Consider the following 24225-nt stretch of genomic DNA (forward strand, 5'->3'; position numbering starts at 1 on the left):
ATTTTATTATTATTCTTCTTTCTTTTTCTTTCTTTTTCTTTCTTCTTTATCCGCCTCTATGCACACATTACCATTACCCTTTCGATTCAACCTGACCTCATATTTATGACTTCTACTTTACGACCCCTTTTTACTTTCTCGTGTGATTTACTATAGCTCAGGCTGATGCTTGCTTGTACATTGCCCCCCCCCCCCAAATACTACCCTGGGTTTTACACCCTTCTGCTCTGCTTTTTGAGAAAGAACAGCCGACCCTTGACTCTTGTATCTCATTTTCTTCGAGCGAGCAGCCGGGGTTCTTACTGTGCTTTATACTACTCGTTGAGTCAGCGTGGTTTTTTTTTTTTTTTTGCTTTGCTTTGCTTTGCTTATTGGCTGCTGTCGTTTCCGAATTGACTCATGGCATTCATTGCCTGTATATTTGTACAATGTAGATCGCAGACTACCTTTTATTTACCCGAATCCTACCGAACAACACTGACTGAATCCTTTATAATCCAATTCAATACAATCGAAACGAAACAAAACGAAACGGGATAACTAGTTAAAATCTAGATGATGACTAAGCACATGACGTAGTTCTTCTGGCCGCGTGGCTTCAAGGTAGACAGCTAGTACATCCGAAAAGAACAAGTTGAACCTCCCCCCCCCCAAAAGAAAGCCAACAGAAAGAGGGAGGGAAAGAAAAGATAAAGAGCTCGCCATGCCGAGCCCAACCGCAGCGCCTCGCAGACAGCCGGCCAATATCACAATCATCCACCCCGACCTGGGCATCGGCGGCGCAGAACGGCTAATCATTGACGTTGCGCTTGCGCTGCAGAAGAACGGACACAGCGTCACGATCTACACGTCGCACCGGGACGAGGCGCATTGCTTTGAAGAAGCGCGGGACGGAACGCTGGATGTGAGAGTTCGCGGCCACACGGTGTTTCCTGCGCATGTGGGCGGGCGGTTGTTTGTGCTCATGGCGATTCTGAGACAGCTGCATCTTGGGTGGGAGCTTTTGGGGGATTTAGCTGGGAAGACTGGGGGTGCAAAGGCCAATGGTAGTGAGGGTGAGGGTGAGGGTGAGGGTGAGGATGGGGATCGAGATGAGATCTTCATCGTGGATCAGGTTCCGGCTTGTGTGCCTTTCTTGAAGGCTTTCGGGCCGCGGATGCAGCAGCAGCAGCAGCAGCAGAAACAAAAACCAGGGAAAGGAAAGCAGCGGATTCTGTTTTATTGCCATTTTCCGGATCAGTTGCTTGCGCGGCGCGACGAGGGCGGCTCGCTGTTGATGTTGGCCAAGTCGCTTTATCGCTTTCCGTTTGATTGGTTTGAAGGGTGGGCGATGAGTGCTGCGGACAAAGTTGTGGCGAACTCGCGGTTCACGAGGGGGGTTGTGCGGGAGGTCTTTGGGAGTGGGGAATTGGGGGACGTGAGTGTTGTTTATCCTTGCGTGGATGTTGGTGCTCCGTTGGGAAGTGAGAAGACGAGGTCATCATCTAGTCACAAGGAGGGCAGGCTCTGGGCCGGGAAGAAGATTATCTTGAGCGTGAATCGGTTCGAGAGAAAGAAAGATCTTGCGCTTGCCATCCGAGCGTATTATGGTCTTGGGAAGGGAAAACGGAAAGGGACCAGGCTGGTTATTGCCGGTATGTCTCTTACCATCTAGGCTGTTGCTTTACCTTTTTTTTTTTTTTTTGCTGGCTGATGGACGCTGACTATCTTACAACAGGGGGCTACGATAATCGAGTCCAGGAGAACGTCCAGTACCATAAAGAGCTGGATGAACTGGCGACTGGGCTTGGGCTGCAGACTGCGACGTCCAAGACCGTGGTATCGGCGCTCTCCGTCCCAGATTCGATAGATGTTCTGTTCCTCCCGTCTGTACCTACAGCGTTCCGAGACACGCTGCTCTCGCAAGCCAAACTTCTCCTTTACACACCCATCAACGAGCATTTCGGTATAGTTCCCGTTGAGGCAATGCGCGCGGGTATCCCGGTTCTGGCCTCCAACACTGGCGGCCCGTTGGAGACAATCGTCGAAGGCGAAACGGGCTGGCTCCGCGACGCAAAGGTCGATGCTGATTGGACGGCTGTCATTAGAAAGGTACTCTATGAGATGGACCAGGAAGAGCTGGACCGCATGTCAGCGCTCGCGAAGAAGCGGGTAGAAAGCGAATTCTCTCTTACGGCCATGGGCGAGAAACTGGAGCACGAAATCTCAGATATGCTTGGCCGTGAGCGACGCCAGTTCAACGGATTCCAGCAGATCCTCGTCTTCTTGGCCGTGTCTGGGATAGCGCTTTCTGTGATTTTCGTGATAGTCCTGCGGATGATTTAATGTACATACTAAACCTAATAATACCCATGTTATGGACGTTCTCCGCCTTCCTTTCTAGAAAACGAGGAGGGGATCCATGATATCCTAGAGGAAGGAAGAGTCGACTTTGACAAGATCTGTTGATTTGTTCGTTAACGAATTCCCACTTTCTTTACATCCATAGTCGAGTCTACTTCCTAACTTGGACTAGTACAATTCGACAGACATCGCGACACGTGAAATCCAACACGTGAATCCCCCAAATTCCCATTTCTCTTCAACTCTGTCAAACCTGGAGAGAGAAAATAGAAAATGCCAGAGGTGATCAGCCTCCTCTCCTCTACCCCCCCTCCTCCTGCAGAAACACGCGAGCAGCCATCCATCAGAAGATACCATTCTAGTCCACCGGGTCCTACCGACCTCAACTCGATATCGTTTTTCTCTAGCGACATCGACATCCAGTTACGCGCCTACGACAATGATTTGGCTGAGAACCCACCCAAGAGGAAGCGCTTGAGCCATGAACCGGATTTTCCGAATAATAATCCCGCGCTATCGCCGCGGAACTCTCTCTTTCTATTCTCGGATGACATTGACGTTGGTCGCTCTGCTCGCAAACCAGTAACTTCGAAAAGACAGGGCTGGGAACTAGAATCTGACCCGATTGTATTCAATTCTTCGGCTCCAGAGCGGAATCTGAGTCCACGGAGGAAACATCAACAACCGGTTACCGCCATCGCCATTGACGACGTTGACGATATCGATGATCTCGTTGGTGATGCCGAGGAAGGGCGCAGGAGTGGAAGACGTAGCTGGAGAGATGAAACAGAGGATTTTAGTGACCCCATGAATCCGAACGGACTGTTCGCCTTCCCTGACGAAGTAGTGGAAACACAATGCACCGCAAACGGTCTTTCAAGCCGAACGGCGAACTTACTAGCTAGTCTCGGGGAACGGTCCAAATCTGATATGGCTAGCGAGACACATACGAAACTGAAGCCTCGGAGACATAGAACATCTGAACCTGTACGGGATGACGACGACCCAGACGAGATTCCTGAGCCTAGAAAAGCACCCGGCGCCCGGAAGAAGACAACTACGATCACATCCAAACGTGGCAGCGTAGACAAAGAAACTAAAACTAGAGAACGCGAAGAAGCAAAGGCCCAGCGAGATCGCGAGCGACAGTTGGACAAAGAGCGAAAACAGAAGCTGAAGGAGGAAAAAGCGAAGGAGAAGCAGCTGGCTGCTGATATTGCGGAGGTGAACAAGCTCAAAGTCGATAAGAAGGGCTCCACGCCAGAAATGATCATTGACCTTGCCTCGAGTTTCGAGGAGACCAGTGTGGGCAACCAAACTGTAGAGTATATGCGAAGACTCGGGGTAGATCATTCCTTCTTCACAAGCCCTCTTCCAAACATTGTCAAATGGCGCAGGAAAATGACGGCCAAGTACAACGATACCCTCGGATACTGGGAGCCATGTCCCCCCTTCATCCGCAAGGAAGAGCATGTCCTCTGTCTTTTGACGGCCCAGGAGTTTGTTGATATGGTCATTGCCCCTGTGGACTGTTCCTCGGATTCTCCCAGCGAACTAGAGCTGCATGTTCTTCGCGTGAAAAGCGCTTACCCGGACTGTACCTTGATCTACCTCATTGAAGGCCTCACACTCTGGATGCGCAAGAACACGAACTCGCGAAACCGAGCCTACCAAGCTGAATTCCGCCGCCAACTAGACGAAGTTCAGGCTACATCATCTACGTCTACGTCTACTTCCACCGCCACTACCACCGCTGCATCTACTTCATCCCGCCGCAAGAGAACCACGGCAAACAAACCAGAAACCACTCCCCCAGTGGATGACGACACGATCGAGGACGCTCTCCTCCAACTGCAAGTGACCCATGTCTGTCTCATCCACCATACAAGCTCCCCGCCAGACTCCGCAGAATGGATCAAAACCTTCACCGAACACATCTCCACCGTACCCTACCGCCGCGAACGTATAAACGGGAACGACTCCGCCTTCTGCATGGACGGCGGACAGGTCAAACCAGGCGAAAACAAATCCGACACGTTTGTCAAGATGCTGCAAGAAGTCAATCGCGTCACCGCATCTATGGCTTACGGTGTAACCAACCAATACCCGAATGTAGTAGAGTTAGTGGGTGCCATGAGGAGACAGGGACCGGGCCTGCTGGAGGATGTAAAGGTAGTGTCCCTTTCCTTCCCTATCTGCTCTTTCTGTACCTTGATTTGGATTTTTTTCCCTCCTTTTAAGGGTAAAGGTTTGAAATGCTTGTTGACCCATTCATCTGTTCTGTCTAGAAATCGGCAAATAGGAACGGTGCCATTACCGATTCGAGAATCGGACCGGCGGCAAGCAAACGGTTGTATAAAGTTTTTATGGGATTGGACCCGGCCTCTACGGATGTTTGATTCTCTATCATTTGGTAACGAGATGCATGTCATGTCATGTCATACCTGGGTATTGGTGGTATACTTGATACCTTTATTGGCGCTTTAGACTGTACCCTAAGTTACTGCTTGGGGCTTTGGCGCTTGGTAAGCTGGTAGGTAGGACCTTATTGGGCAATGCAGGCTTGCTTTTTTTTTTTTTTTTTTTTTTTTTCGAGGGGGATTTGTTTGATATTATCAAGTGCATGATATGATATACCTAACCTTTACCTTTACATAGTTGATCACTACCTACCCCCAGGTACTTGTCATGCCAGAATCCTAGTCAATAGACTAACTACCCAATTAATTCATCAGTATATCCCAACTACCTACCCACTATGCAACTTTGAATAAGATACAAAAGAAGCAGCTCGCTATATATAACAAAAATAAACAATGCCCGTCTCTAACCAACTCGCCTGGAAATTAACGAACAAGGAAAAAAAAAAAAAAATAGGAGAGGAGAGGATTAAACAACAACACCTCTCTTCCTCCAGGACCACCAAGCTACAACCCAAGCCCCAACGGCCACCCACACACTAACCGTACAACCCACAGCCCAAAGTCCAAAACACCCCCAGCCATGGCACTGTCCATCTTCTGGAATACCTGGATCCCCGTGGTCCGCAGCATGCTGGTACCCGTGCGAATAGATAATACCCCACATTGCGGCGCCGACGGCAGGCACCATGGCGACGATGCCCCAGTTTGTGCCGAAGTTCTCGACGCCCCAGACGACAGAAATGATGATGGGGACGAGCGAGAAGGCGCTGCCGTAACCAAGGCCGACGAGGGCGGTGGTCAGGTGCGAGAGTTCAGGGTGGTGCATGGGGAGTGGGGTGGCGAGGAGGAGGAACCCCGCGGAGAGAAGGAGGGCGGATGGGATCAGGAAAGCAAGGCGAGAAAAGGTGGGGCATTTTTTTACGTCCTGTTGTTGCTGCTGCTGCTGCTGCTGCTGCTGTTGTCGTTGCGAGGGGGAGGTTTCGGCGTCATCAGAGGGTGGGAAGTGGTTGGGTGTGGCTCGGGGGGCAAAGATATCGGAGAGGGAGCCTGTCAGGAGGCGGGCTAAAGTTGAGGTGAGAGCAATAATGCTGACGTGCGTAGATGGGAGACCGGCTGGATGGGTGTGATCCGGAATGCTCGAGTCCGAGTTGAGTGTCTGGACAATGGTTCCTAGCTAGGTAATAGTCAGTAGGAGACAATTAACCACCTCGGCTGAGCTGGTATATTAGCAGGACATACATTATTCAGATAGGCCTCCCCGGGCCCAGTCACTAAAAAGAAGCCCAGCGCAAGCCACCACATCGTATGGTCTGCGAGAAAGCTCCTTGTTTCATAATTCAATAGCCAGTTCTTCTTCCTGCGCTCCTCCTCCTCTCTCTCCTTCTCGCGCCTTGCCTCTTCCCGTCTTGCCTCCGATTGGCTTAGCGATAGGTCATCATCGGGCTCGCCCTGAGAAAAAGTTCCATATGTATCGCCGTGTGGCTGGAAGAATTCGCTTTCTGTTAACAGGCCGCTTCGCTCGAGCTCCTCGACCGCTTCGTCGATGTACTTTTCCTCTTCCTCGTCCACAATCCTCAATGCAAAAGTGCCGATAATGCCGATTCCTAAAAGCAAGACTGCAAGAAATACAAAGTATTTGTACACGTCAACGTCGCCACCGCTGGCGTCTTCCAGCCGTTCGCAAAGAAGGTATGTTCCCACCTGACTCTGCCACATGCCGCTAAGACCAAAGGCAGCAATAGGCACAGCTAGCATAACGCCCCTATACTGGCCCCTACCGAAGTTCTTCGCGCAAGTTGTCACCGCTGCCAAATACATGAAGCACGTAGCAACTCCAATCGCAACAAACGCCACAATCATCACCCAAAAGGGCCACCCGTCTCCGCCAGCGTCAGCAGGTGGTCCACTCTTGTAGGTGAATGCAGCAAGGAGATATCCGAAACCGAAGGTAATCCCGGAGAACAAAGCGAGCGGCGATGGTGTATATCGATCGCAAAGGTATCCAGCTACCGGCACTGGGAGATACATTGCAATCTCTGCAGCAATGGAAACCTCATTCACCCGTAGCTGAGTATAGTGTAGACGGGTCAGGAGTAGGGGCCCGTAAAGGGAAAAGGCAGTGATGCTTCCAGCGCCGAGACTAAACGAAACCAGGCATTAATTAGTACATCAGCTGAATAAGTATGTAGCTCATTGGATAGAAACGTTGCGCATACCAGGTTATCACTCCCCAGATAAAGCTACCGATTCGCACCACTTCTCTCGCCATCTTGCGCCGATCTCTTTCCACAATCTCCTCCACCACATCATTCAGCAGCCCCTCCTCGTTCTCACTATATCGATTGCCTGTGGAAAGGCTGGACTCGGGTCGCGAATGAAGCAAGGCATGATCCTCCTGGGGAAATGAGTCGTTCCCATTCTGTATGTGACGATTGGCATCAAAATCTCGTTTATCGATCTTCGGGTGCGGTTGAGCGTTAGAGACTGTCATTATGCTGCTTGCCCAGCTCTTGCTCAAACCAATAAGCCGACTGGTGCGGAGTTGTGTATAGATACGGTGCCTAGCTAGCTCTGGAGAGAGGGTTAGTTGAGTCACTTCCGTCGCTCCGATATTCGGAGCCGAGCTAGGTGAAGAAGGGGATGATGATGATGGATGTATGTATGCTCAACAGTACCCGGAGAGAGTCCCGACAGAGGCTAAAAATATTCAAATAATTCTCACCGAAGCCGTGATCCAGTCAACGGATTTGCTGCGAACAGCGAGGAGACAGAGGAAGGAAAGAGGAAGCGTGAGAGAGGGAGGAGAGAAAAGAAGAAGGAGAGCGTCATCGAAAGAGATACACCGCTTATCGTCCATCCACGTGAGATCTTTGTCGGCTTATCAACTCCCCCGGAATAATTCCACAGAGAAACATTGAATTATCTTCCTCTTGTCTAAACTTTGGCTACATTTTATGTACACAAACAAACCCATTGAAATAAAGACCCATGATGTGAGAACTTAACAAGGTCCAGGAATCGGACTAGTTCCCGGATGGTATAAGATGAAGACAAGGTGTCCGAGAGAACAGACGGGGAAAAAAAAAAAAAAAAGGACAATTTCATACAAGCCATGAGAATGAAATAAGCTTGAAAATGAACCCTTCTGTCATGCACCAGGCATCAACAGAAAATGCTGCTGGAGAAGAAAATATGCCGTGATCGGTCGTCATATCGTTTGTCGCCGTGAGACATAGTAGATCTCCACCGGAGCTGTTGCAATGCTTTTGATATCATTGATCTTTTGAATAACGAAGGCGGCGGTGGAGAGAAATAGAAAGAACAATAGCCCCTAAACCGTGACCATGCAGCGTTGAACGCCATATCCTTAATCCCTGAATGAGTTTTGATCAAACAAGATATGAAAAATGTAAAGCCGTTTTAACTCCAGTTTAGAGACCGAGGGAAATGCATGAAAGGGGGAGAAGGGGGAGGGGGGATAAGTAAATTAAAACAGGAAATGAACAGTGTACCATGGTCAGATTCCAGGTTCAAAGGGGTAATTCAAGCAGCGAAAAGCGTTCTAGAGGCTGACTTCTCCAGGGTCATGGTCCATGACAGTGTCATCCCAGTAGCGGTCAGACGTATGATTATTGCCGGATATTTGGGATCCAAGAGCAATGACTTCGCCTTCACCTCTCTCAATATATTCATCATGACTGACTTCCCTCATAATCCGTTGAAAATACATTCTCAGGGTTCGGAGGCCGCGCAGGTAACCACGATCAATATCGTCGGGATGTTGAGGGGGGCAGGGCACATCTGGAGCGAGTTCATCCTCACCAGTAACGCAATTGGCAAAATCAACAATTTTTAATTGAACATCAGTCTTCTTATGCCCATCGTCGGACGCCCGGCGCTGTAATGGGCTCCGTTTGTTGTGATGGTGATCGTTTTTGTTATTCAACTCAGCCTCAGGTTGAGGGGTTTTCTGGGAAGGATTTTGTTCGCCATCGTAGAGAATCAGAAGGCTGCTAGCATAAAGGCGGTAACGCTTCAGTTTGCGGATCATGTTCTCCAGTTTCGCCAGCTTTTCCAAGATAATCGGAATCTTCTTAGCGACACTCGTATAGCAAACCCCATCATACAGGAAACGTGTCAGTGCATCTTGAAATTCGCGGCCAGATTTTAAATCTCGACCGAAGTACTTGTCTTCAAAGGTGTACTCTTGCTTCTTCACATTCCAAGTCTGCATCCCACATAATCGGACGCCCAATTGTTGGGAAGTAGTGTTCTGACACTTGCGTCTCTGCGACTTGCGCTTTTTCTCGTTAGCTTCAACGCCATATTGGCGGGTTCCCATCTTCAAATCCAGAACACAGGGTTTAGTCATCCCAGCGGTCAGATCTTCCAGGAGCAGGAAGAATTGAACTCTGTCATCCTTTCTTGTCTGTGCCTCTTTAGGATTTGAAGGGAGTTGAAGGGATGTACTATCTGCATACTCGGAATACATCGGAGGGTTCTTGAACGAGCTTGCAATCGGATTATATGCGAAAGGCAGCTCGTCATGTTCAGGTTCGACGGTCTTTTGTTTTGGTGACGCAGGGCTCGAAACCTTTCTTCCTTGAGGCGCCGAAGAGGACATTAGGGCGGTGTCGTTTTCCATCGAAAATATATCATCCTCTTTGTCACCTCCATATCCCTCATCTTCGAAAAACATCAAATCCCCCCCACCGTTACTCGAGTCCATCGTTCCTCGCCTTTGCAGACCGCTCCCAGAATGCCGACGTCGAACTCGTCGGGTGCCTGATGCAGAACTAGAGCGTGCTGGGGAATCTTCTAAGCGTATCGATTCTAGACGCTTGTGACCAGCTTCCAGTGCTGTGGAAGCTGACGATGACAACCCAGGGCCATCGCCACCTTGCTTCGCGAGATCAATTGCGTTCGACAGCGGTGATGTGGCATGCTCGCCACCACGGGGCTTGCGTGAGGCTCGATCTTGGGAAAGATTGATATCCCTACGATTGCCATCAGAGGACGTTCTTGGTAAGGTGAGATGGCCTCGAGCGTGGCGACGATGGTGGTGAATGGTAGGAGGACTGAAGACCTCTCTAAGGACCTGCTCTTGTAGCTTCCGATTGACTGTTGTAGCACCCCAGATCTTTTTCACGATTGAGGAGGCTTTGTCATCCAAGCTACCATTACATGATTGACTTGGGGTCACTGCTCCAGCTCTTGTTGGGAACTGTTGCCCGTTGATAGTTGAATCATCTGAGGTTCGTGGTCTTTGATGTCCGGAAAACAGATCAGCAGGAATGATATGACGATTATTTTCGAGTATCACTTTCGGAATGACACCCGTCACCTGCTTTTGACTGAAAATGCGCGCTTTTTCCACAGACTCCGAAGACTTCTGCAAGTGGTTATGGGATTCTTGATCCATCTTGATGCCCTGGGGATCATCCGTTGAGTTTTCTATATCGGTTTGCTCTGGGTGATCTTCTGAACCTTTTTTAGATCGTTTAGAGGTTTTTGAGAAAGTCACATTCAGGACACCAATGTACCTGTTCAAGATAGGGGATCAGTTAGCAAACCGGTAAATTGTAAAGCACTAAACCAGCAAAAGCGAAGACGGGAAAGTTTTATGCACCTGGGAAGAAACATCAACATCTCCGGGTGTCTGCGCTCAATACGCTCATAAAACTCATTTTCTCTGTTGTTGAGCTGTTTGCATACAGCACGCCTAGAAAATCGAAACACCGTTGTATGACCGCCGACTTGATGCCGATATGGTTTTAATTCCACGGCTCCAACGGGAGTTACAGGACCCGACGTGCGTCGAGGGCGGGGAGGGCGAGTGAAACGTTGGCGTTGCGTGGGAGTCGCCGTCGGCGTAACCTCTGCCTCATCAGTCACGCTGGACTCTTCATCACGAACAGACATCCCACTATCATCCGCAGATAATGGTTCAGAATCTTCGCACGTTGAATACTCAGCATTGCGCTGGGATATAGAATCAATAGACTTCTCATTAAGCTCTTCTAGTGGAAGCTGGCTGTCCTGGAGGTCGCCATGCAGGATTCTACTGTCATTCTTAGATCGGAGGGATATATCCACATGATTAGCTTCTTGCTCTTCGGGAGCATTATGGTTCTTTGGCATTAGAACGTCGCTACTTTCTGGCGCCGATATATCATATGGCCGTACATCATGCGGGCCCCCTGCTTCCAAAGTGTGCATCGGAGCGACTTCCTCCGATATCGTAACACGTTCATGTGGAAAATATACAGCCGATGATATTTGTTCATCTTCTTCATCGTCAAGCTGGCCAGATCCACGGCGCTGGCTCCGATCCGTATCCGACAGAGGCGAACGTGAGTCAAAGAGTGCATCCCTGGGGAAATAGCTCCGAGCCCGTTCGGAAAACTGGGCAGGGATGCTCTTCGAAAAAGATGCACCGTGAGCTCCCCCGGGAGTCAAATGGAAATTCCGAATTTCCTCCAAGAGGTTCCGAGGTAGAGCTTTGGGTTGGGGCTTTGCAATGCCTTCACTCATATTATCCATGTAAAATTCAGTGCCTGTGGTCGGATTCATCTGCGGGATATTGGCTAGTGAGAGCTGTGACAGGCTCTTGGAACTGCGAAGCGCCGAAGCTTCATGCGGCTTGGGTCCATGGCCATCATCATGTCTGTGACGATGGTCGTTGTGGTGTTCCGATTGTTGCTGCTTGTCATATAGATCGAACAACTCTTCCTGTTTTCCTGCCCGATCGTCTCTGCGTTTGCGGTCCGGGGAAGTGGCAGTGTTTTCTTTGAATAAACCTAGATAATGGCTAGACTTACGACTCCGGACATGGGAAGCTGGCTCTGCATTGGTTAGGTTCGCCTCGATTGAGTGTTCCATCCTACCCCGTCGGCTGCGGCTCGGGCTCCGTTCAATTTTTGGCTCCTGGGCGTTATCCCACGCAGGTTGTCCTCCCCGTTGATGGGAGCTGGTCCCAGGACTAGCGCCTGTAGCCCGATGGTCCGACGAAGGAGACACCATCAATCGACGTGCTTGCTGTGAAGAATCATCACTCAGGGAAGATGGGAGAAGGGTGCGGCCGGAGGCCTCTAACGCAGCGAGGCCCGACGCAATACCATGCAAGGGCTTTTGGCGAGAAGGTGAGAGGCTGCTCCCAAAAGGAAGAGTCTGCGGACCTCTGGCGGGAAACTCGACTTGTTCCCCCAAGATTACATCGGAGCCGACTTGTGGCAAAGAGAAAGGGTGGGAAGGGAGGAGCGGAGCGGAGCGCAGGGGATGGGCCCTGAGTCTGTCAACTTCCATGTGGGAGGCGTCGACGCGATGGTGGTAGGGAAGAACCTTGGCAGAGGTAAGCGAAACGGGAGAAGAAGACACATTTTCCAGGTCCAAAATCAAGTTTGCAGGGGCGTCATGACGGGCAACATTATGATCATCATCATCACCGTCCTTCACGGGTGGAAGTTGCGGTAGATTGGCAGCTTCGTTCTCGGAAGGGAGATAATGAGTAGCAAAAATGCTATCCCTCTCGGACAGCTGGGGGCTATTGTACGAGCGATCCGGGCGAGAAGAGGAAGAAGAGGAAGAAGCAACCTCGAGGGGAGCGGTGGTAGCCCTTTTTAGAGCAAAGCTAGCAGGCGGGTTAGCCCATTGACGAGCCGTGGGGGATTCAGCGCGGGATGGCGACGGAGCTTGGTGCATATTGAGGTGGCGCCGCTGATTGCCGTGAAGGAACCCAGGCGCCGCAGAGCAATCATGTTGGGCAGCTGCAGCAGGTGTCACCGGGGGTGTCGACGGGTTATTCCCAGATGCAGATGGAGGGCTTGACATGGGGAGGACATTGGTCGGGAGGTGCAGGGAGAGAGCAAGGTCAAAGGAGCCGAGAAGGAAGAAAAAAAAAACGACGATGGTTGGCGTTCCAGTTCAATGGGGGAACAACGAAGTGTCACGAAACTCCGGAGATGGAAGAGAAACAGGCTGGAAGGTTGATGGGATCTGGCGTCACTGCGTTAGATGATTGATTGAGTGATTGATTGATTGATTGATTGGGAAGGGGGGGAATCGAACAGAGAGAGTAAAGCGAGAAGAGCAAGGAAGCTCCAGCACGTTCCAGGGCAAGGACAGCTTACAGGCTGGAATTAGGGAGGAACCCTGACCATGGAAGGGAAAAATCAGCGTTGAGAATAGTGGAAGGAGTTATGACGAGAAAGAGAGCAGAGTAGGCTGGTTTAGTTAGTGTGTTAAAGAAGAGGCTAAGAAAGAGCGAGAAAAACGGGGAGAAAGAGGAGAATGACGCGGACGCTCACCGCTTTCTCTTCTATTCCTAGTTTCTTTACATTCTTACTCGTCCACTGCTCTTCTCTAGTTCTCTAGCTTCTTGTCTATCGGGGGGGGAAAAAGCAAAGAGATCCGATGGTATGGTACTTCTCCATTACTATCGGTCTAGACTAACCAAAATCTTTCACAGATGGAACGAGGGAGATAACCGATTGATTCGGATGAAGTCAAAGACTGCCTCGAAAATGCAACATCAACCCCCTCTACAAAGCCTATCAGAACCTATCAGGGGGGAAATGAATGAATTCAACCTGTTTCACTCAAAGATCGACTCTGTACTCCTCTACTCCCTACAGGTGCTGACAGGAGTACAAGGGTAGGGAATTCTCAACTTTCTCTAGGGATGTTAGGTTACCACACAAACCCCATCGAGAGAAGGAAAATCCCCCTAGTATTACCGTCTTCTTACTCGGGATCACTTGAGAATACCATTATTAATCCTGGATGTGATGTGTCTTTATTACGACCGGAACTAAAGCGGGCTTCCGGGGTATTCCACCTCCTCCCAACAAATAATGTCCCAAAACGGTGAATAATGGGGGTCAATCGAGGCTCTAACCTTGAAATTGAGAGATGAATCCATTCCGATATGAGGATTGGAATGCACTCTGCATGCCTACTCCGTGTCTCCTCCAGGCTTCAGATACGGAGTATGTTATAACTATTAATCAATACCTAATCAGTTTTTACTGATAACTTGGGGGTTGATATCGGATTATGTATACCTATATCTACGCATCCAGGCAGCACTCCGTACTCCGGATATCCAAAATAACGATCCTTCCGGAACCCAGGTCAAACGAAAGAGAGAGAGATAGTACGGAGTAATAAGAACCATTATCAAGTCAAAGCATCCTATCCCCATCTCCACACCGCAGGATCCATTCATTTCAATCCACCAATCATTGCACAACGTGATCAACCTGCTGGCTCGTAGCTTCTTGCAAGCTTTGATAAGGTACCAATTGCGATGGCCAATGCTCTGTCTGCCCTTGCTTCCTCTTTTCCGACTCTTTTCAATAAGTTCTGTCTCCCAACTGGAATATTTTTGATTGGAATATTTCAAGGTTATGGAAAATTGTTGTGATTTTGATTTCCTATTCCATTCACCGTCACGTCATGATGGAATCGGAATCCTCAACGATGCACCCTGATCAATATCTTCACAAGCCTGTACTCCGGTATGTACCCTGTAAATTCTTCATATTCTCCCTCCCCAGGTAACTCTCCGAGCCGAAGCCACCGCAACCCCACAACGAGGCTGTGCATGAATTCCCAGTAGGGCTGCTTTTTGGGCTTGCAAGCTGTACTCCCAACGGTTTCATCTGAAATTGGGTAAATGAAGAGCAGATGCTGGAAACAAAAAATGCCTCATTCGATCCCAACATCCTACACTGAGTACATACTCTGTACCACCTGTATTTACTTGCTGCCCGATGCCCTCCTTTCTTCTTTCTTCCTCTTGTTATTTATGCCCTGGTAAGAATATACTACCCTGGTTTGGGTACACCGACAGATCATATCGAGTTCATCACATGGCAAGGCATCACATCACTACTACCGTTTCAATGCATGACAGCCATGTTATTCTGCGGAATACTTCGATGTGAATATAATTACAAATACAATAGAACATGCAAACCTGTGAAATCGGGGCTGAAAATCACTGCTATTCCGGCTGTTTACATATTGTACTCAGTCAAATCAAGGCAAAAAAAAGTAACGCCAAAGGTGGGCGACCCCTCTGTACGCAGTACCGGTAGCTATCTCCAGCCCCTCCACTTCAGACCAGCCTGGTCGTCCACCCTTCCACCCTCTTATCTTGACATGGAGTATATGAAATCAATCCACCTAGGTTTTATTTGGTCTCTGGATTAGGCCCATTCTTCCCCTTGCACCAGCGGCCACATGATGTTCTGCACAGCTTTCCCCGATCCAGATTTGTCCATTCTTGGTAAATAGTTCACGGCTGCCCGTATATCGAGACATAAAAGTATCCTAGGACAAACATTAGACAGATCTAGAGTAAAAAAGACGAGCAGAGCAATAGTAAAGGGCGATATATCCTACCAATTTACGAACGCGGCTTTCAAAAACATCTTGTTCCCATTGAGCTTCATTGTCCAAGTCGAGGGGGCCCCGGACTCCTTCAGCTGGAAAAACAATGGCCACGTCAAAATCCATCCAAACAACGCGTTGTGGGCTAGTAGCTCCCGGGACGATAAGGATTTTTTTTTTTTGTTGGATATGCGTCATTGTGAACAACATGCGCGCCATGGATGATCTTCAACCCGTTAACTGCCATATCGATAGCTTCTGAAGAGAGACTGGCCTTCTCAAAGCTTGTCGCATCCCGTAGATATTCCAGTAGGATCGCACATGGGGGGGTTGGGTCTCCCTTGAATGATTCAAGAGCAGAGCCTAGCAAATCAGGGTCAAATGACTCGAATATACCATAAAAGTATGGTATTATCCCTAGCTCGCAGACGCCGTGGGCATGCAAGACCTGGTATGCTTGCGACTCGCAGCGATATTGACAAAGATCTCTGCCGTCATCTGCGAAACCTGGCTCATTTCCCTTATATGAAACTAGGTACTAACGTGTTAGCCTGACTCTTGGACACATGTGGTATTGAAGCAACAAACCACTTTAACGCAGTATTCGAGATTATCAAGTAGAACCCGAAAGATTTCAGACGCTTCGGTGACGTGTAGGCTCTCAACGACTTGAATTTGTAGAAGTCGAGAATTTGGTAGAAGAAAAGATGATGGTCACTGCTAACAAACATAAAAATATATAACTAACTCTCTAAAGATGAGCCAGTACTTGAGGTTATGAAAACGAGTACCTACAATAATTAGCATTCATATTTCCCATAATACTCTGGAGGTGCTTTATGAGCTGCAGAAGGGTGTGGCTGTATTAGAAGGCGTTGTCCAATATCGTCGCAGAAGCCATGCCATCTCACCGGATAGTCCTCCCTCTTGCCTCTCTTCTGGTATTCCTTGACGGGCCTATTCTATTATCATTTACAACTCTTAACTGGTTATATTCACTGCTGTGCAGATGGGAAATCAATCATTCTACAGAGTACAAGGAAGTTATACCCGGAGTCATCAAGTGAGTGATGTCAGGATTAACCTTTTTTTTACATTATTATTGCAGAACTTCGGACAGTGAATATATTATTCACTCTTTCATTCATTATGAATTCATAGTATCAGCAAACTCAGCCAGAGGTAGTGTTGTTACACCCCTCAGAAGGTTTTTTTTTTGATTTCATCTTTCATTTGACTTATCTTCTGTATCAACCCCGTTCCCACGACCACACCTACTACTCACTAATAGAGATCTTACAACCCTAGCCGTTCATGTTCTGGAAAATGATTGGGAGAGAGAAGAAGAAGACTGATGAGGGGATCCGGAACGAGATGAAGGAATTCACCCAACTTCCTCAAGAAGACCTGGAAAGCACTATTCGAGGCCTTCGAAACACTAGTCCTGCTGTTAACAGCGATGACTACTACGCCATATTTTTGAAATGCAAGGAAGAAGGACTGTATCGCCATAAATCGAGACGATCCCAGACCGTGTCCCATCTTCGTTGCCTTATCCAGATAGACAAGGCAGCCGCTGAAGGTGTACTCCCGTACACAGTGCCCCCTGACAACATTCTACATGCGCTGGAACGCTTGCTTGCCCAAGATGTCATTACGAGACAGGTTACAACAGTTGCAGCATTTCGTTTTGTTACCGGCTGCGGCCAACATATCGCAAGCCAACATTGGCGACCCGAAGTATCAGTAATCGAAATGGTTATCTCCGCCCAGACAGCTGGCCACATATCAGAAAAAGCAGCGAGACTCGCCCAAAACGCTTATTTCTTGCTTCTGGGGCCTGAAGAAGTGAGTTGGATCCAGCAAAAAGAGGGAACACCCGAAAATGAGAATGGGGTCTTATTTGAGACCGCGCAGAAAGAAGGACTCGGGAGTGTCAATGTCGCTTTGATGCGGCAGTGGAAGCCAATCCCGCGAGATACCATCCAAGATATCATTGACAAGGGATATGGCCACACCTTGCAAGAGGCCAAGAACGAGTATGATGCGAGACAGCTGATGCGAAAGCATGGCGTAGACCGTAAGGACGCTAAGGGCGCCCTGGAAAAGTTCAACGGTGATCTCAACAAGGCAGACCCGGCGTGCGAAGAGCTTGCAGAGGCAGCAAGCAAGAACCTCCAGATTTCTCCAGTTGTCTCTACAAGAGACACACGTAGTGCTCCGAACGTGACGGAAAATACTCGGGTTGTCGCTGTACTCGGAATCGATGAAGGGCCTAATGATCAGAATGCCGCGAGCCCATCACTGGGCGATGGGTGGATGGTTTCCGATTTTTATCTCTGGCTCAGCGTTCTAGAGGGAATGGGGAAAACACAGGCATGGATCACTTGCTTAGAGCCTGACTATCTCCTGGATAAGTATGGGCGGGAAAATAAGGTCACTGTGGAAGGCATCGAGGGTGACAGATCAGTACTCAAACCGGTGCAAACCAAATGGGCCACAGGATTCATTCACGGAGATCCTTTCGAGGAACGCAAAGTGGTTCTTGATGATGCCCTGCTTCCAAGAATCCGTGATCGAGTGACTATTGGGCCAAAAGGTACAGCCCTTTGCGACTTCTTTCTGAATCGCTTGGAACAAACGGTCAAAGACGCTGGTCTATGCGGAGACCGAGTTTTGATCATGATATTTTCACCTGGGGACTACTATGACACCAATGGTGGGCTCCTCGTTGGTATTTCTCCGTTGGACAGTGGGGAGGATATCGGAAATGCTGTTATTCGGCCGGAACACATCACTTCCATTCTTGCTAAGTACCCTAATGTTAAATTAACTATTTACATGACCTCATGCTACTCCGGCCATTGGATCGAGACAGTCGAGTTCCAAGGAGCACAGCTTAAGCCAGTGGTTTTGGCAGCCGCGAAGCGCAACGAAGAGTCCTTTGGCTTTGTGTGGTCACACTCGCAACGCCACGCAGGTGGCCTCTGTTCGGCGACAACGATCACAGAGCTCTATCAAGAGCCAGCAACCCTTCCAGAAGATGCTAGTCAAGATACCGCGCGTGAGTATCGTAAGCTCACAACACAAATGACTGCTGAAATAAACCGATTGTGTCTCCCAGCAAATATAACCACGTTCTATGGATCCTCTCCAGTATTTAGTGATCGGGAGTCACAAGAGAAGTTCTGGCGGAGAACCGGCTACAATCTGTATGACTATCAAACCAACTTTGATAGACTTCAGACCATACCACCGTCCGATCCCCACCCTAAGCGGGATCGAAAACGGTCCAGTGCGGACTCCATCGATGGGACCCATCCGGATATCCTGGCATGGGAGCAACGCCATCCAGGCGTTATTGATGAGGATTACCCAGAAGCGACTGGGGGATATGGAGCGACCAGCCGTGGGCTGGTTGCTCCCCACTCAATGCGATATCTTATCAATCAATACTTGAAGGCCAAGCCTCGCCTAGAGGCCCCAGAACACCGAGCGCTGTGGGCCCGGTGGCGTATGTATATCAAGGGCCAGCTAAGCCATGAGCAAAAGGTTACCCTGCGAAGGGAGCTCCTGGCGTGCGTGCAAATGAATACAATGGTCAACCAGTATACAAAGATCCTTGGCCTTTATAAGCTCGCCAATATTGAATCCTGGACCCTGGCTTCTACGGCTCGAGAATACGATCGGGACACCTTCGGCGACATCTCGGATACGATTGCCCGATCTCGCCTCCTACACATTAAACCCCCTAACAAACGAAGTGTTCACTACCATCGAAAGCCATCTCAGTACCTCGCAGCATCAATGCTGCTTGCGGGGTACAATAAGTGGGATGTGGAGGAAGCCATCGCCAAACTCTGGCGTCTTCGGAAATCAGGCAAGATTATGGACCCAATCTCTGCTGATTACCTGCGTTCTATTCGATACTCAAGGAATACTTGAGGGTGGGGATCGAGGGTGGTATGGTCTGAAGTCTATTAACGTTGATAGTCATGCAGGTGCTAAAGCTTTTTTTGTGACTCCTGATCACTAAATACTGGAGAGGATGGGGACAGCAGTAAATTATGTTGTGAGCTACAATACTCACGCGCGGTATCTTGACTAGCATCTTCTGGAAGGGCTGAGGCGTCCGCCTTTGGGACCTGTTATCGTGGAGTTTAAACAATACTGTCGCCTGCTTCTATGTACATTATTATGTCCCTAGAGTTAGACAACACTCAGCGCAGTCTCAAGGCCATGTTCTATCCCCAGTTTTTAGTCCATAAATATGAACTATTTTGGAGTTCTGCTATACTTTTAGATCTGCGCTGGATCTGTAATAGGCAACATAGTGGGCAGTGTTGTGTTTCGGATCACTTGGATCCGTACATGAGAGGTTCGTGATCCTCGCCCACTTCCTGCGGCGCAGTCAACTTGCTTACCTGTAGCTTCCGACTCGTCTGCTCTTATCCAATGCGACGGAACTAAATGTGATGTGACAGGCCCACTTTGTGATGGCAAGTACATCCCTAAGCCGTCAAACCAACCGTGATCGTCGATGGTGTGAAAAGCGTTCTCTACCATGCAGCCTACCATGTTTGGCGCGACAAGGGCCGGACTCGAGAATCGTCGAACATGAGCCATTTGAATCCGACTTACCCCCCCGCAGTCAAATTCGCTTTCATTCTCACTGTCATCATCTTCTGTGTGCCCGGTTGCGACAATGAACCCACAATTACATCTAGATACCTCTAATATCGGGGTGAACCAGAGATATTCGTATATGGAGACTCCGTTGGAGATGAGTCCCCCAGGCCAGCATCTTGCGCGACTGGCATCACCACCTATCGCTCCGGAGTTCAGCGAAAAGGCGCAATATGTTCAGCAGAGCACCAACCAGGCCTATGGCCCCGACATTCGACAGCACCCAGCAAACTATGCCCCCTTTGCGGACAATATATCTCAACAACCTCAACTACCCAGCGCGACGCACGACCCGCCATATGTGAAGCCTCCAAGTTCTCCAGGCCCCCTTCCTGTTAAAACGAACCCGAATGCGTTTGGACAAGAGCTCAACCATCAGACAATACCTGTTGAACCAGATGCGAATCCTCTGCAGTCTCCCAAGGTCCCGTATTTCCCACCTCCTGCAACCTTATCTCAACCAACCCCAACCAGCGATCTTATGACCTATCACCGACCAGGGCAAATATCTCACCCCAGTCAGAAAATCAGGGGTGGAACATGGAGCCATGGCTTATGCGAATGCTCCAGCATTGGAGTCTGTTGTCTTGGACTTATATGCCCGTGTATTTTATACGGCCGGACCCAGCATCGGCTTTCCCTAAGATCCCGCAAAGAGGACCCAACGAACATGCTGGGACATGAGACATGCAATGGGTCATGCACCGCTATGGCATTGCTCTGTGGATGCCAGTGTAAGCACGAATGTTCCCGGGAGATGTGCTTCTGGGCTGACTTTTTTTTTTTTTTTTTTTTCTCTTTCTCCCTTTAGGGCTTCTGGCTACAATTCAACACACTCGCACACGCAGGGCATATTCAATACGAGGTGACATTGCGTCGGACTGTGTGCGAGCGACTTGCTGCATGTGCTGCACATTAATTCAGGACGAAAAGGAGATCAAGGCTCGAGAGGAAGAGCGTGCAACGGCTGCGCGGGCGGCCGGGGCTACTCTCGTTTCCCCATACCTGGCACCGATGCCCATGTCTTACGGTCCACCACCCCCAAGATGAGCCCCCGTTCGTACCTCGTCCTCCGAATATGAAGAGCCTTTGGAAATTGGTTTAATTTGAGCGAAACATAAGAACGGATACCCTCTGGAGAGATTCTCCTGTACAATCTATCAAGGACACAAGGACAGGCTGGACCTGGCTTACTTTCGTACGGGGTGGTCTGTACCTCCCTAGTTCTCGCAGATGAGGACTGGATAGAGCACAATGTAGAGCACCACCAACTAATTCACTCCGTACTTTGGAAAGAAAATGCCAAGAGATGCAAGTAGATAGTTTAAAACATCGGATGCAGACTCTGCGGGCGGCGGTGGACGATGCTTAACCAGTCAAGGCCAATGTGGCGCATTTTGTCTGTCTGCTCACTCGCTCTTGGTTTCTCACTCCTCTCACCTCTCCTCTCTCTCTCTCTCTCTCTCTCTATCTCCTGATAATACCTCTTGACCTTATTTCTATCGTTTGTCTTAGACCCCTCTCGTTTTCGTTGTGGTCGATCTCATATCTGGCCTGGCTTCTCCTTTCAAGTGTCCCCAAGAGTCGCTCCGACCGTCGGCTTCAACGACTGCCTTTCTCTTACGCACCCCACTAGAATGGAGAACTGACGGGCGGATAAACTCGAATAGTCCACATGATTCCGTCGCGTGTATAAGCTGCTCTGGCCGCGACGGGAATTCGTCCGGATTGCTTGCCTGACCACGACCATGGGGGACGAGGGACACCTCGCTCCTCGCCAAATATGGGCCCAGCCAACATCGACTACCACCAAGAGCTATTATCCAGGGTGCACGCCATTTTTGCTCCCCAGTGATGGTGCGTGTTATGTCGACATTTCTCTCTCTCTCTCTCTCTCTTTTTCGCCAGCAACCGAGCTAACATGATTCCTGTTGATCGCCTTTAGGCTACATCTACATAAATCGCTCCTATTCGATCTCTCTGAGCGAAAATGCCGTCTTCGATCCCTTATGCACGAGTTCCCCGACAGCAACGGCATCATCTGGCCCCGTCGCCGTACTCGACACTCGCGAACCCTTTTACGCCTCGGTGACGCCGCAGTTATATACGATCGGATGCGCAACGGTCGTCAGCTATCTTCTCGTTATCATCCTCCTCATTACGCCGCGAACTTTCTACGTTGGTGGACCGGGAGGTGGCGCCAACTTTCTGGGTCGACACGGCATGATCAGCAGCTCCTATCGCAACAATTCGTCTGTCGTGGGTGTGGGTGGGCGCCCGTGGCTGCAGAAAGTCGCTGCACTTTTAGTCGCTATATCTCTCACCATCGCCACGGCTGATTCGTTTCGGGTGGCTGAGAGGCAGTATGAATACGGTTACTCGGACGCTGAAGCGCTCACCTCGGAAGTCATCGATGGGCTAGAAATTCGAGTGGTTCGAGTCATCTCCAGTACATTTCTTTGGCTTGCGCAGGTTCAGACCCTTATCCGTCTATTTCCCCGACACAAGGAAAAGATCATGATCAAGTACGCAGGCTTTGCGCTCATTGTCCTGGATACTATCTTTAGCATCCTGGATAAATTTTTGGTGAAAACGAACACGACCCGACCCCGGCTTTACGAAGATGCCATCCCCGCGCTCAGTTATCTTTTTGAGCTTGCTCTTAACCTCCTCTACGCCGCCTGGGTAATCTTCTACTCTCTATCGAAACACCGATTCGCCTTCTTTCATCCGAAGATGAGGAATATTTGCCTTGTTGCTCTTCTATCATTATGCGCCGTTCTTATCCCTGTCGTTTTCTTTGTCTTGGATATTGCGAAGCCCGAGGTGGCTGGATGGGGTACTTATATTAGATGGGTTGGATCCGCCGCGGCAAGCGTTTGTGTTTGGGAGTGGGTGGAGCGCATTGAAGCGCTCGAACGTGATGAGAGGAAGGATGGCATCCTGGGTAGAGAAGTCTTTGACGGAGATGAAATGCTGGAGGTCACCCCTTCTGAAGAAGTCGATTGGCCCCGGCATCACTTCCACGGCGGTGATCGGGGCGGGGGTACAGCCACATCCTCCGGCTGGGGAGGAATGATGGGACTGGGACATCGACCATTACGCCCTCGAGCTGGCCGCAACATGCAACCTCAACTTGGCAGTCAAAATACTGCGGCAACTGCTCATGCACATCGGCAAAGACTAGCGCGACCCACGCCGCCACCAGCAGCTGTCACTCCTATCAGTCGAGCGGACACGACCAGTGCCGCGAGCACTGTCTATAATGTTCACTACCACCCTGTTTCTAGCCCTACGCCACCAGTTGCTATGCCTTTCATGGAAGAAGAAGAAGAAGAAGAAGAAGAAGAAGGGGAGGAAGAGAAGGAGTTGACTACGGTTGACGCCCAACCAGACATACCGACTCCTGACAGGGGGTCTGCAGATTCCACCACGAGAGAGAACTCCCCCCAGATTGTGAATGTCGACCAGCGATGGCGGACTATCCTCAACCCGTTCCGAAGAAGACGCGGGTCTCTGCCGCGAGAAGTTGCCTCCGCGCAGGCAGAGGAAGAGGGCTTTTTGTCTGAGGAGGAGCTAGATTCGCATTTGGATGACCTAGAAGAACAACGGCATACCTCGCGGCTGCGACCTAATCTCTTCTCGTTCCGTCGAGGCCCAAACACTCGAGCGGCCCGACAAGGCTCTGCCAACGCTCTGCCGGTGACTGTTATTCCGGCTAGACGCCGCGGCCAACATACATGGTCCCCACCTTGGTTCACGGAGTCCAGTCCCGAGGACCGGGGGGCTTCTGGTGGACGAGCTTCTTGTCGTCGGGGTGATTCTCAGATGAAGGTTATTCGGCCGCAAGTTCAAACAGCTGCGCCCTGGACGGCAGCAGATGTACAAGGCGATTTTGGTGGTATGGATTATGAACTCCGTTACGACCCTGAGGCGGCGGCGCTCGTCGGCCCAAAGGACCATCGATCCGACCGCCAGACCTCCCAAACAGGACCGGAGACCGTGGTATCTCCAGCTGTATCCGACGAGAGAGATGATCATCTTGAGGTGCAGTCGAGAGAAGGGCGAGCATCTCCGCCTCTGCATGATGATTTACAGGGACAATAATCGCGGGCCTTGACCGTTTCTTCCGTTCCCTCTTCTTTTCTGTTTTACTTCACTTTATTCTTATTATTCTTGTTGCCTTTGGTTATACCATGACATTTGTTGCCGGGATTTAGCGGGGAGTCTATATTTGGACATTGGGATTTGGGTTCTTTCTTTCTTTTCTTTCTTTCTTTTTCAGGAGGAATATATTGGGGCCAGCTTGGTTACTGTGATTTCAAATGGGATTTATGTCCCTGGGCTGCTCTCCCCCACACACATGTAGAGGGCGACT

General features: G+C 49.8%; 7 protein-coding genes and 1 pseudogene across 8 annotated transcripts; 5 read left to right on the plus strand and 3 right to left on the minus strand.

The window, feature by feature from the left end:
- Nucleotides 1–626: 626 nt before the first annotated feature.
- P175DRAFT_0469002 (GDP-Man:Man(1)GlcNAc(2)-PP-dolichol alpha-1,3-mannosyltransferase) lies at nt 627–2439 on the plus strand. The gene is made up of 2 exons (XM_040894986.1): nt 627–1634; nt 1718–2439. Exons 1-2 carry the CDS (start codon nt 704–706, stop codon nt 2323–2325), a joined length of 1539 nt encoding a protein of 512 aa, XP_040756996.1. The 5' UTR covers nt 627–703; the 3' UTR covers nt 2326–2439.
- Nucleotides 2440–2521: 82 nt separating this feature from the next.
- P175DRAFT_0469006 (uncharacterized protein) lies at nt 2522–4935 on the plus strand. Its single transcript, XM_040894987.1, has 2 exons — nt 2522–4515; nt 4632–4935. The coding sequence occupies exons 1-2, from the start codon at nt 2617–2619 to the stop codon at nt 4740–4742; spliced, it is 2010 nt and encodes a 669-aa protein (XP_040756997.1). The 5' UTR covers nt 2522–2616; the 3' UTR covers nt 4743–4935.
- Nucleotides 4936–4971: 36 nt separating this feature from the next.
- P175DRAFT_0448472 (MFS transporter) lies at nt 4972–7587 on the minus strand. The gene is made up of 3 exons (XM_040894418.1): nt 6983–7587; nt 6006–6906; nt 4972–5940 (listed from the first exon to the last, which is right to left on the minus strand). Exons 1-3 carry the CDS (start codon nt 7255–7257, stop codon nt 5233–5235), a joined length of 1884 nt encoding a protein of 627 aa, XP_040756998.1. The 5' UTR covers nt 7258–7587; the 3' UTR covers nt 4972–5232.
- A 641-nt stretch (nt 7588–8228) lies between these two features.
- On the minus strand, nt 8229–12916 carry P175DRAFT_085420 (annotated as a pseudogene; the record flags this gene model as incomplete). The annotated part of the gene is made up of 3 exons: nt 8229–10309; nt 10396–12396; nt 12896–12916. Coding segments are annotated over 3 exons (4003 nt in total), but the record flags the coding sequence as incomplete, so codon positions are not given.
- Nucleotides 12917–15047: 2131 nt separating this feature from the next.
- P175DRAFT_0540080 (uncharacterized protein) lies at nt 15048–15845 on the minus strand (the record flags this gene model as incomplete). Its single annotated transcript, XM_040900342.1, has 2 exons — nt 15048–15692; nt 15746–15845. Coding segments are annotated over 2 exons (486 nt in total), but the record flags the coding sequence as incomplete, so codon positions are not given.
- A 630-nt stretch (nt 15846–16475) lies between these two features.
- Nucleotides 16476–19106, plus strand: P175DRAFT_0529172 (uncharacterized protein; the record flags this gene model as incomplete). The annotated part of the gene is made up of 1 exon (XM_040899664.1): nt 16476–19106. The coding sequence occupies one exon, from the start codon at nt 16476–16478 to the stop codon at nt 19104–19106; it is 2631 nt and encodes an 876-aa protein (XP_040757000.1).
- Nucleotides 19107–19866: 760 nt separating this feature from the next.
- P175DRAFT_0420140 (DUF614 domain protein) lies at nt 19867–20888 on the plus strand (the record flags this gene model as incomplete). The annotated part of the gene is made up of 2 exons (XM_040893099.1): nt 19867–20581; nt 20659–20888. Coding segments are annotated over 2 exons (945 nt in total), but the record flags the coding sequence as incomplete, so codon positions are not given.
- A 707-nt stretch (nt 20889–21595) lies between these two features.
- P175DRAFT_0427313 (PalH/RIM21 family protein) lies at nt 21596–23954 on the plus strand (the record flags this gene model as incomplete). Its single annotated transcript, XM_040893232.1, has 2 exons — nt 21596–21704; nt 21793–23954. The coding sequence occupies 2 exons, from the start codon at nt 21596–21598 to the stop codon at nt 23952–23954; spliced, it is 2271 nt and encodes a 756-aa protein (XP_040757002.1).
- Nucleotides 23955–24225: the final 271 nt, after the last annotated feature.

Source organism: Aspergillus ochraceoroseus, assembly GCF_002846915.1.
Source record: "Aspergillus ochraceoroseus IBT 24754 chromosome Unknown P175scaffold_1, whole genome shotgun sequence".
NCBI lineage: Eukaryota > Fungi > Ascomycota > Eurotiomycetes > Eurotiales > Aspergillaceae > Aspergillus > Aspergillus ochraceoroseus.